The sequence below is a fragment of the Thamnophis sirtalis genome, unplaced genomic scaffold (genome assembly GCF_051295495.1).
Source record: "Thamnophis sirtalis isolate CommonGarterSnake01/CBP01778 unplaced genomic scaffold, rThaSir2_p1.2 scaffold_14, whole genome shotgun sequence".
NCBI classification, from domain to species: Eukaryota; Metazoa; Chordata; class Lepidosauria; order Squamata; family Natricidae; genus Thamnophis; species Thamnophis sirtalis.
The window spans coordinates 9,996,689-10,014,774 of NW_028261394.1; the positions used below are offsets into that span (position 1 = coordinate 9,996,689).

At 44.0% G+C, this 18,086-nt stretch overlaps 1 protein-coding gene across 1 annotated transcript in view; it reads left to right on the forward strand.

Annotated features, from left to right (window-relative positions):
* The window catches only part of SHISA9 (shisa family member 9), a 229,109-nt gene that overhangs the window by 11,683 nt on the left and 199,340 nt on the right, over positions 1–18,086 (forward strand). Inside the window, exon 2 of the mRNA XM_087728458.1 lies at positions 9,656–9,783. Within this exon, the coding sequence (XP_087584584.1) occupies positions 9,656–9,783 (128 nt within the window). The remainder of the gene's footprint in view (positions 1–9,655; positions 9,784–18,086) is intronic.

An 18,086-nucleotide genomic window follows, 5' to 3' on the forward strand; every position in this document is an offset into this window, starting at 1 on the left:
AGAGAGACAGAGAGAGAGAGAGAACGAACTCTCAGGCTTTGTTCGGATTCGTGCTTTTCGTTCAAGGCTGCAACCACAACTGGCCTTGGCTAAGCCTCCTGCTTCTTCCTTCCCTGTTGTGATTCCATGTTTTCTGTTTCCAAGCAGCCAGCTGGCATCAACGTTTGGGGTGCACCTGCTCACGCCATAGTTACCAGTACATGGAGATGGATTCTAGGGTGTTTTTACTGTGCTCGGATGCTTCTTTTTTCTTTGTGGGTGGGGTGGGGTGGGGAGGGAGTGAGTGCATTTTGTCAGGGATCATATGTCTTGTGGAGCCCCCTTGTTCTCCGATTCCTGATGCTGCCTTGCTGGAATATGAATGGAGAGTGTCAGATGCAAAAAAATCAGGGCCACACATTGGGTTCCAGTTAGCAAATCTATTGCTCATGCCTCTAAATACGGATCTAGTTAATTAGTGATCAGCACTAAATGTGGGCTAGATAGGAATCCATAGAATTCAAGAGACGTTGGGCGTGTTTGTGGCAACATAATTACTCTAGGGCAGGGGTCAGCAAACTTAAACACTCAAAGAGCCACAAAGGTCCTAATCGGAAGCCCCCCATTCAATTCTGGAGCCCACCGGAAGTCTGGTTCCCCCACCATAGAGTCTTCTCCTAGCACAGTGTCCTCTACCTGTCCTAACTGAAAGCCCTATCAATTGTGGAGCCGACCAGCAAAAAGGAGCCACAGCAGACGGATGAAAGAGCCACATGCGGCTCCAGAGCTACAGATTGCTAACCCTTGCTGTAGAGTCTCCTCCTAGCATGGTGTCCTTTTTCCTCTGCTGACTGGGAGTCCAGTTCTCCCACTATAGAGTCTTCTCCTAGCGCAGCATCCTCTACCTGTCCTAATCGAAAGCCCTATCAATTGCGGAGCCGACTGGCAAAAGGGAGCCACAGCAGATGGATGAAAGAACCACATGCGGCTCCAGAGCTCAAGAGCTGCAGATTGCTGACCCCTGCTCTTGGCTGATTGTCCTCTTGACTCCATAACCCGGGTCTGTCTGTCCTTCTCCTACAAAAGATGGACTTACAGTTGGGCCCAAACTCACCCAGCTGCCTTTTATGGTTAAGGTGGAACTAGAATGCACAATCTTCTGGTGATGGGCCAAAGTCATCCAGCCAACTTTTGCGCATAGGGTGGGTCTAGAACTAAGCCTCATGATGACTGACCCAAAGTCACCCAGCCAGTTTTCATGCCTTCAGTGAGTCTAGAAGTCACATAAGGGAAGGTCCCAGCTGTCTACTCCGTGAGCGTCGTTGAAAGGAGAATAAAAAAACATACATCAGATGTTTGGGATAGGTTGAAAGTTGAGATATTGAAAAGCTATATGGCATTCGCTGGATGTTAGAGAGATGTAGATGAAAAAAAGAGGGGAAAGGGGACAAGGTACTTGTGAAATTGGGTGTTGACATACTGGAAGGTGGTGATGATGTGGACTCCAAGTGGCAGTGGGTGTTGAAGCTTTGTCAGGAAGGACCATAATGATCTTCCTTGTAGAGCTGGCAGCAGAGTCGGACAGTGAGGAGGTTGGGGAGGAACATGGGCCAGTCCTGGAGTCTGGGGAAGGCTCTGATGAGGGCTCTGTGTCGGAGGCAGAGAGGGGGCCAGGGCCATATGACAGTTATCAGCTGCCTTCACAGTCAGACATCAGTGAGTCAGAGGAACAGCTGGAGCCTGTTCCCAGTGTGCGCATGCGCAGAGTTGACAGATGAAGGGAACAGCTAAAGAACAGGGGTCGACTTGGGAGAAAGACCACAGGTGGACAGTGAATGGCCCCTCCCATAGGGAATAAAAGAGGAGCAAAAGGGGAGTGGAGCTTGCAGGAGACAATTAGTTCGCTTAATTGGTTCGTGACTCTCTGAAACTCCTTGCCAAGTTTTGCAGATATCGGCCTGTCAGCTCTCAAGAGCCAGAGAAAGTCTGTGACTGTAAATCCTCCCTTGAAAGACTTTGCTGGAGGTGAATGAGCAGAATCCACAGTCAATAAATAAAAGGGTTTTTTTTTCTCAGGACAAGGAGTTTGCTCCATGCTCTTGGGAAGCCTCAGTCAGAACACGCAGCAACTGGTGTAGGGTTTAGTGTATGGAGTAAGCTAGGCCAACAGGGGAGGAGGCAAGGGGAGCTATGGTCCACAGAAGACCCCGCCTTAAAAAGAAGAAGAGGAAGCTACGAGGTACATTTCTGGAGGGAAAACAGCAGAGAAGATCTTGCTCTATTTGTTTGTTTGTAAGCTTTGCTCTGGCGCCATTCTCTTGTGGCTAAACTGGCTATCTGCCCAGCCTCGTTTTCCTCCTTAACTCTGTGGCTGTAATCTGTTCCTCGAGGTAAGCACTCCTAAGGATTTGAGTCCCAGCTGAGAAGTTGGGCTGATACATCACACTGCCCTTTTTCCCCGAAAATAAGACCTCCCCGGATAATAAGCCCAATCGGGCTTTTATAGCCCCTGCGCTAAAAATAAGCCTTCCCCTGAAAATCCCGAAAATATTGCAACACAGCAGCAGCCATGAGGTGACCACGCTCGCTGCCTCCTGCACCTCAAAAATAATAAGACCTCCCAGAAAATAAGGCCAAGAGCTTATTTTGGAGGTCAAAATAAAATAAGACCCTGTCTTACTTTTGGGGGAAATGGTAGCAGATTGTGCAAAGGAAAGCTTTTATTTATGTATGTACTACTACTACTACTACTACTACTACTACTACCACCACCACCACCACCACCACCACGACTACTACTACTACTACTACTACTACTACTACTTCTTCTTCTTCTTCTTCTTCTTCTTCTTCTTCTTCTTCTTCTTCTTCTTCTTCTCCTCCTCCTCCTCCTCCTCCTCCTCCTCCTCCTCCTTCTTATTAGTGTATTATTATTTCTTTCTTTATTCAATTTATTGGCCATCCATTTGTAACTCTGACAAATGTTAACAAAATCCAACTTTCTCCAAGAGGTAGATCTGGCCGACTTACAGCCGCAAGGATGCCCCAAATCCCTGTTGCTAAGGGAGACATTTGCTAAGTGAGTTTTGCCCCATTTCATGATCTTCCTTGCCACGGTTGTTAAGTGCATCCCTGCAGTGGTTAAGTCAGTGGTTAGTATAACAAGATTTTGCTTGTTAGAATATCACAAAAGGTGAACTCATGACCCCAGGGTACTTACAACCATCATAAATATGAATCAGTTGCCAACCATCGGAATTTTTGATCACGGGACCACGGGGATGTTGCAACTGTTGTAAGTGTGAAACGCGCTCATAAGTCACTTTTTTCAGTGCCGCTGTAACTTTCAACAGTCACTAAATGGACTTTTTAAATCGAGGACTACCTGTATCAAAAACACACACAAGCTGAATATATTAATAGATAGTAGAAATACACCGAAGGGAGGAGTAGAGGGATAGAAGAAAGAGGGGTAGAGAGGGTGGGAGAGAGGATTGGAGGGAGGGTGAGAAGGAAGGGAGGGAGTGTATCGAGAGAGAGGAGTGGTAGAGGGGGAGGGGAAGTAGGGTAGAGGGGAATGATGGAGGGAAGATGGAAAGTTGGAGGGGGGCGAAAGAAAGGGTGTATGGAGGGTCGAAGAGGTACATTGGGTTTCTATTTTGGGGGGTATTGTTGACAAGAGGAACGGCTGTGTTTATTGTTTAATGTTATATGGCCCCGGTTGTGCACAGTATATATGTGACTGTACAAAAATGGAAATGGAAAATAAAAACACATTTACTGAAAAAACTAAAAAAAGAAAAAAAAGAAGAAAAAAAGAAGAAAAAAAAACCACACACACACATTAGCTTGGAAACCTGGGAGTGGGGAGAATCTTCCTTTTAACAGAAAGAGAAGGGTCAAATTAAAGGTCTGAACTACAGGTGCTTTTTGTCTTATGACAATGCTCTTAGTGACTGCTTGAAGTTACGAGATAATGGAGAATAAATACTGTGTTTGTCTGAAAATTACACAAGGCCTTATTTTCTTTTGAGTCCCGAAAATAAATATTTTCGGGGAGGTCTTATTATTCTTGAGGTGCAGGAAGCAGTGAGCGTGGCTGCTATCTTGCAATATTTTCGGGGAGGGCTTATTTTCGGGGGAGGGCTTATTTTAGTGCATGGGCTCAGAAGCCCGATTGGGCTTATTATCTGGGGAGGTCTTATTTTGGGGGGAAATGGGGGATGTAGCTGGGTGATGATCTATATGGTTGGGTTCCTGGTGTTTTCTGGACCATCTTCCCTCCTTGTAGACTTCTCATCACCAATCCTGGCGATGAAGGTTCTGCGAGAACATCCACCAGAAGACAAGACAAGGCTTCCAAGAACCCAACAGCAAACGAAACCGAAATAAGGAGGGTTTACTTGAAGCTTAGGTTGAGGGGGGGTCTGAACTCGCCCTGTGTGGTTGATTCATTAAACCTTGGTTGAACCAACGTTCTTGACTTAGAAGGTGAGCCGAGCTGAGATCATATAAGGTTGATGATTGCCCATTTCTGCTTTAAAGCATGATTCAAAACATACCCCAATGGGGGAAAAATGTGATATACTCATCATACTTTGCTGACAGAAGAATTTGGTGTTACTCATTAGCCATGTGGGAAAAGCTCCACCAACATGGGAGCTCTGCCAAGGAGGATTCAGAAGGCTTTCCCATCCAAAAAGGCAGAGAAAACTGGAGGAGTTCAGCTATAATTCATGCCATGAAGACTGCTTGGGTTAAGGTGTGTGTGTGTGTGTGTGTGTGTGTGTGTGTGTGTGTGTGTGTTTACATCTATTTAGCTCAGCTTCTCTTTCTGAATAGCTGCTCATTTTCCTATGATTTGGGAGAGGCACAAATCTTTTTTTTTGAGAGGCACAAACTGTCAGCACCTCTCCATTAGATAATTAGGAAAGAAGACCACGAGACTCCATGTGTAGAAATCAAGTGTACTTTTACTAATTATAAATGATTAAAGGCATAGCGAAGCGAAATCTGATTATTTAGGCACGAAAGCGATTGATATATAGAATAGCCCTTTCCCCACCCCTTGGCATCACAGTTACAGTCCAATCATAATTCTTTCAAGTGTCAGGTGTGAGATAACTTCAAAAGGCATCACGAAGATGGAATGTCGGTGCCGTTAGTCCTGGCGGGAATCTCCCACGCATGCGTAGTCTGACCAGCAGCTGAACTCCAGAACCTTCCTCCAGCACAATGAGTAACCCCTCCCAAATACCATGCCCTCCCTCCCCGTTTCATGGCAGCCAAAGCAACAGCAAAGCAGAGACTGACACAAACATTTTTCTTTTTTTGTTTTCTTTCTCTTTCTTTCTTTTTCCTTCCTTCCTTCCTTCCTTCCTTCCTTCCTTCCTTCCTTCCTTCCTTCCTTCCTTCCTTCCTTCCTTCCTTCCTCCCTCCCTCCCTCCCTCCCTCCCTCCCTCCCTCCCTTCCTTCCTTCCTTCCTGCCAGCCAAGTTGTTCCATTGGTTGATTGTTCTCACTGTCAGAAAATATTTCCTTATTTCTAAGTTGAATCTCAACCAATGGAACAGAAGTTGCCTTCGGAAGTTGTGGGAGTTTCATCACTGAAGACTTTCAAGAAGAAATTGGACTATCATTAGTCAAAAATGATGTAGGGTCTCCTGCTTGGACGGGGGGGTTGGACAAGTTAACTTACAAGGTCCCTTCCAACTCCCTTGATCTGTATCTGTATCCATCCATCCATCCATCCATCCATCCATCCATCCATCCATCCATCCATCCATCCATCCATCCATCCATCCATCATAGTTGCATGACAAGGACTATCTGTAAAGGTACCCTTTATTAATTCTCTTCCCATTTAAAAATAAAATTTGGCTTGTTCTTGCACTTCACATTCGCCTGCTAAACAGTTTGCCAGCATTAGAAAGAGTGCAGAGAACAGCAACAAAGATGATTAGGGGACTGGAGGCTAAAACCTATAAAGAACGGTTGCAGGAACTGGTTATGTCTAGTCTAGTGAAGAGAAGGACCAGGGGAGACATGATAGCAGTCTTCCAATATCTCAGGGGCTGCCCCAAAGAAGAGGGAGTCAAACTATTCTCCAAGACACCTGAGGGAAGAACAAGAAGCAATGGGTGGAAATTAATCAAGGAGAGAAGCAACTTAGAACTAAGGAGAAATTTCCTGACAGTGAGAACAATTAATCAATGGAACAACTTGTCTCCAGAAGTTGTGAATGCTCCAACACTGGATGTTTTTAAGAAGATGTTGGATAACCATTTGTCTGAAGTGGTGTAGGGTTTCCTGCCTAGGCAGGGGGGTTGGACTAGATGACCTCCAAGGTCTTGTTGGAAGAAATGTCCTTCTGGGTTCAGCTCCAATTGGGGAAAAAGACACTGGAAACATGGTGGCTGCTTGGAAAGATGGTTTAATGGTGGACAGGACCACATGGCTTGAGGTCCTGAACAGAAAAGGTGATCACATGCTTCCAGAAGTTGGGTGAAGAAGAAGAGAGAGCGAGATGCTGAAAGTTCCTGGCTTTATACTCTCTGTTAGGCCCCACCTCTCTGTTTCCTGTTCCTGTGTAAGAAATGCATTCTGATTGGTTGTCAGACTCCCATGGGGCCAAGTTTGAGTTTCCAGATGCCATGTGGTGAGTTTCTGTGAAAGGCTAATACTGTCATGCCTTCATCCCATCACCCTGGAGCTGAAGGGGAGAACTCTTTATAATGTAGAATAGGCTGGCTTGGGCATTTTAATGGCCCCTTAAGGAAAGTGGGGGCTACTAAGAGTGAGTCTGTTTCCCGCCTAAAAACATGTTTCTCCATTTCTGGTTCAGGGAAATATAATAATCTGCCTTTTCAATATTTCCCAGGGTATTTCTTTTTTCCAGGAGGGGAACGGGGGCTAACTTCCTACAGTCTCTTCCAATTCTGTTATTCTATATAGATTTTAACATATTTATAACTAGCTTTGCCAACCTTTTTCTCTCCTTTTTTCCATATGTCCAAAAACCTGGTGTAATTGACTGCGGCTTTGTGGGCAGGTGTTTGCGTGTGATTTTTCTTTTCTTTTCATAATTTAGGCTCTGCCCAGAATTGCAGATCAGAGTATAATAATATTCTCCTCTTAGCAGCTTAGTTACTTAGCTCTTTGAAGCTGTGGCCAGTTCTATGATTCCCCCCCCCCCATTTATGTAGGCCAACTCTACAGCTCCCTTGATCTGTTGCTGTTTCTTCATCTTCATCTTTCTTTCTTTCTTTCTTTCTTTCTTTCTTTCTTTCTTTCTTTCTTTCTTTCTTTCCTTCCTTCCTTCCTCCCTTCCCCCTCCCTTTCCCTTCCCTTCCCTCCTCCTCCTCCTTTCTGAATATTCAGAAACTTTAATAAACCCTCAAGAATCGGTATTCTTTCAAAGTAGCCTATTCCATTTCTCTCTCTCTCTCTCTCTCTCTCTCTCTCTCTCTCTCTCTCTCTCTCTCTCTCTCTCTTTCTTTCTTTCTTTCTTTCTTTCCTCCTCCTCCTTCTTTCTGAATATTCAGAAACTTTAGTAAACTGTCAAGAACCGGTATTCTTTCAAAGCAGCCTATTTCATTTCTTTCTTTCTCTCTTTCTTTCTTTCCTTCATTCTTTCCTTCCTTCCTTCCTTCCTTCCTTCCTTCCTTCCTTCCTTCTTCTTTCTTTCTTCTTCCTCCTCCTCCTCCTCCTCCTCCTCCTCCTCCTCCTTCTTTCTGAATATTCAGAAACTTTAGTAAACCCCCAAGAACCTGTATTCTTTCAAAGTAGCCTATTTTCCTTCTTTCTTTCTTTCTTTCTTTCTTTCTTTCTTTCTTTCTTTCTTTCTTTCTTTCTTTCTTTCTTTCTTTCTTTCTTTCCTCCTCCTCCCCTCCTCTTCCTCCTCCTTCTCTTTCTCCTTCTTTCCAAATATTCAGAAACTTTAATAAACCCCCAAGAACCGGTATTCTTTCAAAACAGCCTATTTCACTCCTCTTCTTTTTGTAGAAGTTCAATTCTATAACCCTGGAATTCCAAGGCTGTCAACCCCAAAGCCCCCACTTGGCTATTCCAGGGAGTGGAATTATATTAAATCAATGCAAACATCCAGATTCTCTCACCAGCATTGAGGTGAAAGCTCGGAGGGGTGGGGGGGGGAGAGAGAAACCTGCTTTCTATTCCATCTCTTTCATTGCAGGATTTGCTTTCAATGGCTCTTTTAAAACAAAAGAGAACGCCTGATTATTTTTCACCAGTGGAACATAAGAGTGCTTGCTCACTTCTTCAGTTACAAGGTTGCTGAGGGTTGTCATCTCCTTCATGGCACCATCCTCTCTGCGGTGGTTTCATGCTTCTCTTGTTTACCGCATGTCCTTCAAAGAAAAAAAAAACTTCAGGTGGAGAACACTTTCCGTTGAGTTTCTGCAGTACAGCGAGTCCTCAACATACGACCACAATGGGACTTGAGTGTTCATGGTGAAGCAAGAAGGTTGTTAATGGAGTCACACCCGGTTTTATAATCACCCCTGATTTTGCTGGGGTTGTTCAGTGAATCCTTACAGTTGTTAAATGAATATAGCTTTCCCCATTGACGTTGTGTTCTGACGCAGGCTTCCCCAGCAGCATGAAGCCAAGTCTTTGTCCCAATAAAACCCCTTTTATTTAATTGACAGTGAATTCCTCTCCAGCAAAGTCTTTCCTCTCCCACCGTCTTTTAAGATAGTTCACAATTACCGACCTTTATCGGGCTTGGAGAGTGGCCAGGCCGGTATCGTTCAGATGCCGCAATACTTGGCAATCCAGTCACTACATGGATTAGGACCAGGGGTGAAATTCAGCAGGTTCTGACATGTTCTGGAGAACTGGTAGTGGAAATTTTGAGTAGTTCGGACAACTGGCAAATACTACCTCTGACTGGCCTCGCCCCCATCTATTCACTGTCTTCCGAGTCCCAGCTGATCGGGAGGAAATGGGGATTTTGCAGTATTCTTCCCCTGGAGTGGGGAGGGAATGGGAATTTTACAGTATCCTTCCCCTGGAGTGGAGAGGGAATGGGGATTTTATAGTATCCTTCCCCTGGAGTGGGGAGGGAATGGAGATTTTACAGTATTCTTCCCCTGGAGTGGGGGGTAATGGGGATTTTGCAGTATCCTTCCCCTGGAGTGGGGAGGGAATGGGGATTTTACAGTATCCTTTCCCTGGAGTGGGGAGGGAATGGGGATTTTACAATATTCTTCCCCTGGAGTGGAGAGGGAATGGGGATTTTACAGTATCCTTCCCCTGGAGTGGGGAGGGAATGGGGATTTTACAGTATCCTTCCCCTGGAGTGGGGAGGGAATGGGATTTTACAGTATCCTTCCCCTGGAGTGGGAATGGGGATTTTACAGTATCCTTCCCCTGGAGTGGGAAGGGAATGGAGATTTTACAGTATTCTTCCCCTGCCACACCCACCCAGCCACGCCCACAGAACCGGTAGTAAAAAAATGAATTTCACCACTAGTTACGATCATTTCTTTCCTGGAAAAAAATCAAAGAACTTTAACCCTCTCTATTTCCCAATCCAGAAATTGAGCAGAGCGGAGAATGGTCCTCCTCTACGCCCAGATTTTGAGTTGTGTGTCTGGAATAAGATTTGGGAGGTACGTGAGCTTCATTCTCTTTCTCTTTTCACAACTCCTCAGAGCTCTGGCTGATGTGATGCGACCAGAAGGTGCCTGCACCACCGATCACATGGAAACCGATCTCAACATTGTGGTTCACATGCAGCATTACGAGACCATGGAGACGAGAGCGCAGGCTAACAACTTACGTAAGTTTGATGGCGTCGATGTGTCTCGCTTGGTGGCCTTGTTGGGGTTCCTTATGCCCGCAAGAGGCTGACCTTGTGTTTCCTTGCTAAATCCAGCGCTAAGAATTGGCCCAATGGTGATCTTTGGTTTTATTGCTGGTGGTTTCACATAAGTGTATATTTTTGCTACACCTTTTAAAAAGGCAGTTGTTTGTCCGTCATCCAGGCCATGGTTGTCCCAAAGGTGCTTTTTTCAGGAGGCCACTGGACTTTCTTGTTTTTCTTTGAAGACATTTTGCTTCTTATCCAAGAAACTTCTTCACCAATGCTTTGCGGGTCATGGGCCAGATTTGTCGGAGCTGGTCACTCCACTCGGAGAGGGACAAAACTTGTGGTTTTTCCCAGGGTAATTCTGGAATAGATACAAAAACCTGTCCAAACACAATCCCAAAAGGCGTGAAACTGGTGCTGCTGTGCACAGAGTTGTTGAATGCCACTTCAGCATGTGGTAACAACTCAGCCCAATTATCCTGTTGATAATTGATGAAACACCGGAGGTACTGTTCCAAAACAGAATTAGTCCGTTCGCAAGCACCGTTAGTCTGAGGATGGTGGGTGGAGTTTAGCCCCTGGGTGGAGCCAATTAATACCATGCCTCCCCCTTCCCATTTCAATGGCAGCCGAAAGCAAGTAGCGAAGCAGAGGCTGACATCCTGACTGGATGGTGGGGAATGGAAGGGTTTATTCTCCTTGCAGAGAGCTGGTCATTTGCATCCTTGTAGAGGGTCATTGAAGCACTTGGAGGTTTATCTGTGTCCTCAGGGTCACCTGAGTTAGTCCTCCTAGTTCCTGTCATCTGCAATTTCCCCCCTTCTGGAAATCCATTCCTACTCCCACACCATTCAAAGAGTGTTCATCCCAAATTGTGTAGCTAAAAGTCCGTAGAGATTGTCCGTCATCCAGGTCATGGTTGTCCCAAAGGTGCTTTTTTTCAGGTGGCAACTGGACTTTCTTGTTTTTCTTTGAAGACGTTTTGCTTCTCATCCAAGAAGCTTCTTCAGCTCTGAGAGGATGGTGGAGGTTTATCTGTGTCCTCAGGGTCACCTGAGTTAGTCCTCCTGGTTCCTGTAGTCTGCAGTGTTTCCCCAGGAAATCCATTCCTATTCCCACACCATGGTTTTCAAGTATTGTTTCGGGGTTCTGAAGGATGAGCCTCGAGCCAAGTTTCAAAAGAAATCAAATGATTTATTAGGAACAACCTGTCAGCACATTCCTGAGTGGAATTAGCTCTGACCCCACGTGATTTACGGCCCAACCATGACCCTGTTTTTCCCCTCCTCCCACGGTGTGTCATAAATCACATTCTTAGAGCATTTTCCCCGGGCTGTAGAAAACACTCCTCTCCAGCTGGCTTTGGTAACCTGGGATACAACCTTGAGAAAGGTATGCGTGGAATGTTCTGCTCATGGCAACTCCTTCCTCTTGCCAATGGCAACTTGATAGCAGGCCAGGGATGCTTTAGAGTTGACCTATTGGTTTTCACACCCAATGCTTTTCAGATATTCCTATCAGAACTCATTTCAAAAACCAGGAAGGGCCGAATCTTTTAGGCATCCCAACCAAATATATGTTGTCTTGGAGGTTGTATATTTAGTGGGACTTAATTTCCTTTTTTAAAAAAGTTTTTATTTTTTGCTTTCTATATACAATTATAGGTATACATTCACGTAGTTATTATTCTTTTTTACATTTGTCATTCTTATACATTTGTCATTCCATTTACAGGATTATAATATACTATTTGTGTTGCTTTGTTTACCACCCCTCGCATGTTTTCACACCATCTTCTCTTCCCTTTCTTTTCTCCCTCCCTCCCTTCTCTACTTTCGTCCTTCTTCTCTCCTTTCCCTTCCTTCTTACCTTCCCTCTCCCTTACTCCTCCCTTTCTCTTTCCCTTCCTACCCCCTCTCCTTCTCCCTTCCATCTTCCTCTCCTCAACTCTATCTTCCTTCCGTCCTCTTCCTCTCCTCTCCTCCTCTTTTCCTTTCTTTTTCTATTTTTGTAGGTGTCTCTTCCGGCTCTTAATTTTTATTTTCTTGGGGTGGTATTTCCTCTGACCCAAAAATAATTGAATATCATTTCTTTTTTTTAATAAAGATTTTTTTTATTTTTTTGAATAAACACAAACAGACAAAACACAAACAAACCCCACAAAACCATCTTCCATTACAAATTGTAGAAAGTGTGTCGATTGATTACAAAAGGTTCCGTGCATCCCTTCCACAGTCATCACCTACAATTCATATCAAATCATATATTTTAAATCAAATATATTTATATATATTACTATCATCGTACCTCAACCTTCATTTGACTATAATTGTTTTTACGTCCTTTTATATAAAACATTCCAGATTTGAAGCAAAACCACATAATGGCATTCCATTAGCTTTTCCCAATATCATCCAGTAACATTACATCTTTATAACAAGTTCTAAATAAAAATTGGTTATATTTAATAACAGAGTTTCTAAACCACCTTTCGTAGTCACTATTTGCAATTTATATCAAATTTCCTCTGATCAAACCAATACATATATATGCATTATTATCATTATCAATTAATTAATTAACTGTATCCATTATCACTTCATTTTATACCTAATGCTCTAAGTTTAACTAAATTTGACGTAATTTTTTATTATAAGCTTTCATTACATCAACCTGTGTCTTTCCAGTAATAGTGCAGTCTTATGTCTCTTGCCATTTGTGGCATTAGTATTCTGGTTATTTCCTTAGTAAGTTTTGTATGGACTTCTCTTCGCAACTTATTGCTTATTGCATATCTTGTATAAACTCGAAACCCTCCATCTGCTTCTTCGATCTGCTTATCTTTGGTTATCACTAGTGCTTCTGACAAAATTTCTCTCCTTAGTTCCATCAATTCTTCTCTCTTTTCTTCTTCTATACTTTGAAATCTGGGGTAGAGCTCCAGTCCACCTATCTCCCCTTTCCATATTCCACTCTTTCCATTTCCAACCATGCTCAGTTACTGTCAGTATGTCTCTTTGTTTATTTTTTCCTTCATTTTTTAGAACTCTGATCTCCACTTTCTTCATTTGATGAACATCCTCAGTTTTTCCATCAAATTTTACTGTTCTACGATCTATGTTCTCCAATCGCTTCTCTCCAAAAGGACTGTCCAGGGGCAAAAGTATCGACTGCATTTTTGGAGCTCCAAGATCACATGTCATGTCGTCGCAATGTCATCTTCTCCCCTCTTGAATATCATTTCTTGTTCCCTTTCCTTCTCAAATCTACCCTGATTATGTTTCCCCACCTTTGTATCTTACTTTTGAATATATACTTATATATTATTATTTTCTTCCGTATTCCCCTCCTCTTCCCCCCCTTTCTACTTAACAGTGCATCGTCTGGCTTCCATAACTTCCCCTTACTGCGGCACTTAATTTTCAGCGTGCTGGATCTGCTATTAAAGATCCCTGTGGATTTCCCTCAAAATGGGAAAATAATTTTCTGATGGACCCAATCCTAAAGATTGCAAAGATTGTTCAGTGCTATCTTGGTGACAGGAGTGAACATGATAACTCGCTGTAGACCTGTGATGTATTGTGGTCTATCAATTTTCTTCTGCATTGTATTTTAATCAGGTTTTTTTCGGGGGGGGGGGGTCATGGGTGAGATACTATAAATATATATCTGAATGTCTGGTGTATTAATCGATTATTTTGGAAAATGTTTCCAGCAAGGAAAAACAGAGCATGGTGGAATTTAGAAGAACAAACGAGCTTTGTCAGAATTGTATTTTCCCCCCACTTCATTAGCAATATATCCTACTGCTAAACCCAGCCCAAAACCTACTGGGGAATAATGGTAAATATTTAGAGTAAAGTGACTGCTTTGAGTGAGATCTCAGAGCTGGATGATTGTCCACAGTTAGCTATGAAACGTTTGTGAGTAACAAATAACTAATAAATCAACACAGGAAGTTTTGATATTCTGGATCATTTATTTATGAGCTTGTCGATGAGAAAAGTCGGCTGTTCAGTGGTTCGAATCCATAGCGCTGCATAACAGAGTGACCTCCTGTTACTTGTCCCAGCTTCTGCCAACCTAGCAGTTCCAAAGCACGTAAAAAAGTTCAAGTAGAAAAATAGGAACCACCTTTGATGGGAAGGGAACAGTGTTCCGTGCGCCTTCGGTGTTTAGTCATGCCGGCCACATGACCACGGAGAGGTCTTTGGACAGTGCTGGCTCTAGGCAGGTAGATAGATAAATAGATAGATAGAGATAAAGCTAGAGCTAGCTAGCTAGCTAGCTAGCTAGCTAGATAGATAGATAGATAGATAGATAGATAGATAGATAGATAGATAGATAGATAGATAGATAGATGATAGATAGGGTGAGATCATTCGACGGCACGGGATAAAATACCATCAATATGCGGACAATACTCAGTTGTATCTGTCCGCCCCGTGCCAACTCAGTGAAGCGGTTGACATGATGTGCCAGTGCCTGGAGGCTGTCAGGGTCTGGATGGGAGTTAACAAGCTTGTACTCAATCCAGACAAGACCGAGTGGCTGTTGTGTTTCCCTCCCAAGAATTTGGCCAGTATTCCATCACTCAGGCTGGGGGGGTGAAAATTTACACCCCTCAGACAGGGTGCGCAACTTGGGAGTCCTCCTGGACCCACAGCTGACCTTAGAACATCACCTGTCGGCTGTGACCAGGGGGGCATTTGCCCAGGTTCGCCTGGTGCACCAGTTGCGCCCCTACCTGAACCGGGAGGCACTCGCGACAGTCACTTACGCCCTCTTGACCTCAAGACTGGACTTCTGCAACGCGCTCTACATGGGGCAGCCTTTGAAGAGTATTCGGAGACTACAACTCGTCCAGAATGCAGCCGCGCAAGCGATTGTGGGTGCACCTCGGTACACCCACGTTACACCTATCCTCCGCAAGCTGCACTGGCTGCCGATCGGTCTCCGGATACACTTCAAAGTGCTAGTCGTAACTTATAAAGCCCTTCATGGTATTGGACCTGGGTACTTGAGAGACCGCCTGCTGCCAATTACCTCCCATAGACCCGTTAGATCGCACAGGGTCGGCCTCCTCCGGGTTCCGTCTACCAGCCAATGCCATCTGGCTACTACCCGGGGGAGGGCCTTCTCTGTAGCAGCTCCGGCCCTTTGGAACGAACTCCCCGCGGAGATTCGGACTATCACCTCTCTCCAGGCCTTCCGGAAAGCCATCAAAACCTGGCTGTGCTGGCAGGTCTGGGGTTGATGAGTTCCCCTCCCCTCTCGACTTGTATGGCTGTATGACTCTTGTGTATTTTAATTACGTGTATTGTGTTTGTATCCCCTTTCCCCTTTTGAGTTGTTCGCCGCCCTGAGTCCCTCCCGGAGAAGGGCGGCATACAAATAAACTAAATCTTAATCTTAATCTTAATCAGTTCTAGCTAAATAGCTAGATAGAGAGAGCTAGCTAGCTAGCTAAATAAATAGGTAGGTAGGTAGGTAGGTAGGTAGGTAGGTAGGTAGGTAGGTAGATAGATAGATAGATAGATAGATAGATAGATAGATAGATAGATAGATAGAAAGACAGAGATAGCTGGCTAACTAGCTAGATAAATAGGCAGATGATAGATAGATAGATGATAGATAGATAGATAGATAGATAGATAGATAGATAGATTAGATGATAGATGATAGATGATAGATGATAGATGATAGATGATAGATGATAGATGATAGATGATAGATGATAGATGATAGATGATAGATGATAGATGATAGATGATAGATGATAGATGATAGATGATAGATGATAGATGATAGATAGATAGATAGATAGATAGATAGATAGATAGATAGAGTTATAGATATTTGTAGCCATCCAGAGTTCTTTTCTTTCATTGACTGTGAAAGTGCAAATCAGCAGAGCAAGATATGGCGGTGGGGGGGGAAGCTTCTTTGACCAATTCTTCACCTGTCCCTGATGACCTCCCAGAAAAAAAGTTTTTTGTTTTTTGTTTAAAGTACGCGTTGTTTCTCCATCATTTTTTTCCCCATCCGTACTGCCACGTTGTCTGGAGACGTTTTTAAATGGATTTGTCTATCTCCTCGTGGAGAACGCTGGCAGTCTTTCTTTTTTTTTCCCTTAAAAAAAAAAAAAGTGGAGTATTTTAAGACCGCCACTTTTTAATTGATGCGTTCGTAGTTGTTTCCTGGCTGTTGCTTTTTGGAGGTGTTGAAGAAGAAAATTGGGTGACATGAATGGATCTAATTTGTGTGAATTAGATTAATCCGACTTGAGCTTAAGAAGCCGAAAATAACTGTGTGTTGATTAAAATGTGAATTATGGGAAAGGCACGTCAGAGCTGTGAGAACTGGACTAATGTTGGGTTGCCGATATTGGTTGGGAAGGTGCCTAGGTGCACCTTTATCTGGAATTAACCCATTTTTGGATGGTCACACGGTACAGGGAGTCCTTACGACCACAGTCGAGCCCAAAATGTACGTTGCTAAGTGAGATATTTGTGAAGTGAGCTTTGCCCCATTTTTACAGCTCGTCTTGCCACTGTTGTTAAGTGAATCATTGCAATTGCTACCTTGTTTCTCCAAAAATAAGGCCTCCCCGGATAATAAACCCAATCAGGCTTTTGAGCGCATGCGCTTAAATAAGCCCTCCCCCAAAATAAGCCCTCCCCCCAAATATTGCAACACAGCAGCAGCCATGAGGTGACCACGCTCACCGCCTCCTGCACCTCAAAGCTAATAAGACTGCCCCAAAAATAAGGCCAAGCGCTTATTTCGGGGGTCAAAAGTAAATAAGGCCCTGTCTTATTTTTGGGGAAACATGGTAATAACATGGTCGTTAAGTGAATCTGACTTCCACATTGACTTGCTTGTCAGAAGGTCACAAAAGCAGATCACCTGAGCCCAGGACACTGCAATACCAACATAAATATGAACCAGTCTCTGCCAAGCCTCTGAATTTGGACCACGTGACCATGGAAATGCTGCAAAGGTCTTAAGTCCCTGTTTTCCAGTGCTGTTGTAACTTTGAACGGTCGTTAAATGAAGTCGAAAACTACCTCAATACTGAATTCATCTATTAACCAAACACACTGGTTTGACATATTGGGCGTAACTTCGAAGAAACGTCAATAGTAAACCAGCTTATCATATTGGATAAATGTTATAAGCTCAGTTGGTCAAAGAATGTTGACTAATGGGGTTTAAAAAGAGGGTCTTTTCTACTGTGACCTCCCCCCGCCCCAATTTTTTGGAATATCTCTCTGCCTAGGGTGAGCTCTGCCACAGAGGTGGGTTGCTACTAGCGACCCAGGTCTGCCATGCCCCTATATACAGTATTATATTCACACCCTCCAATGCTAAGGAGCTAGACATTCTACTCCCCCTCCCCACCTGAAAAGAATTCTGTCCCAATTGCCAACTGCCTTATATTAACATGCTCTGATGCTAAGGAGTTAGACATTCTACTCTCCCTCCCCACCTGAAAAGAACTTTGTTCCAACTGCCAGTTGCCTTATATTAACACGCTCTGATGCTAAGGAGCTAGACATTCTACTCTCCCTCCCCACCTGAAAAGAACTCTGTCCCAACTGCCAGTTGCTTTATATTAACATGCTCTGATGATAAGGAGCTGGACATTCTACTCCCCCTCCCCACCTGAAAAGAACTCTGTTCCAACTGACAGTTGCCTTATATTAACATACTCTGATCTTCCCCTTCGCTAAACCGGGTGTGGTCTTCGGTCTGGGACAGTCTACTCCTCCTCCCCCTCTGTTCCAACTGCCAGTTGCGTTCTACATTACATTTCAGACTTTAAGTGTGAACTTATCCAATTACATAGTGTCATAGCAAAGCACAAGTATCCAGCTAGTAAGACATAAAACCCCAAAGTGCAGGAACACCTTTCTGCCTGGTATTTCAACCAGGGCTGATGGCAAAAAAAAGGCTCATGAATGTTGATGATGACACTTGCTCTACACAGGCACAAAACAGGCCTATGGGGTGGAACAAGGGGCTATGGGCCACTTAAACCTAAAAGTGTCCTCCCTAGGTCTAAAAACAGAAAGGGATTCTAGATTTGCTTTCTCGCCTGCCCTTTCCTCTTTGAATGCCAACGATGATGGGTCTAGCAAAGGCCAGTAAGATATTCCGTGAACGTCTTTTCAGACAGATGGCATTTTTATGGCCCTGACCTTTCCTTTCGGCTTCTTTCTTAATTGTCTTTTAAAAAAAGAGAAAGAGGCTGCTGAAGTTCTCCCTAG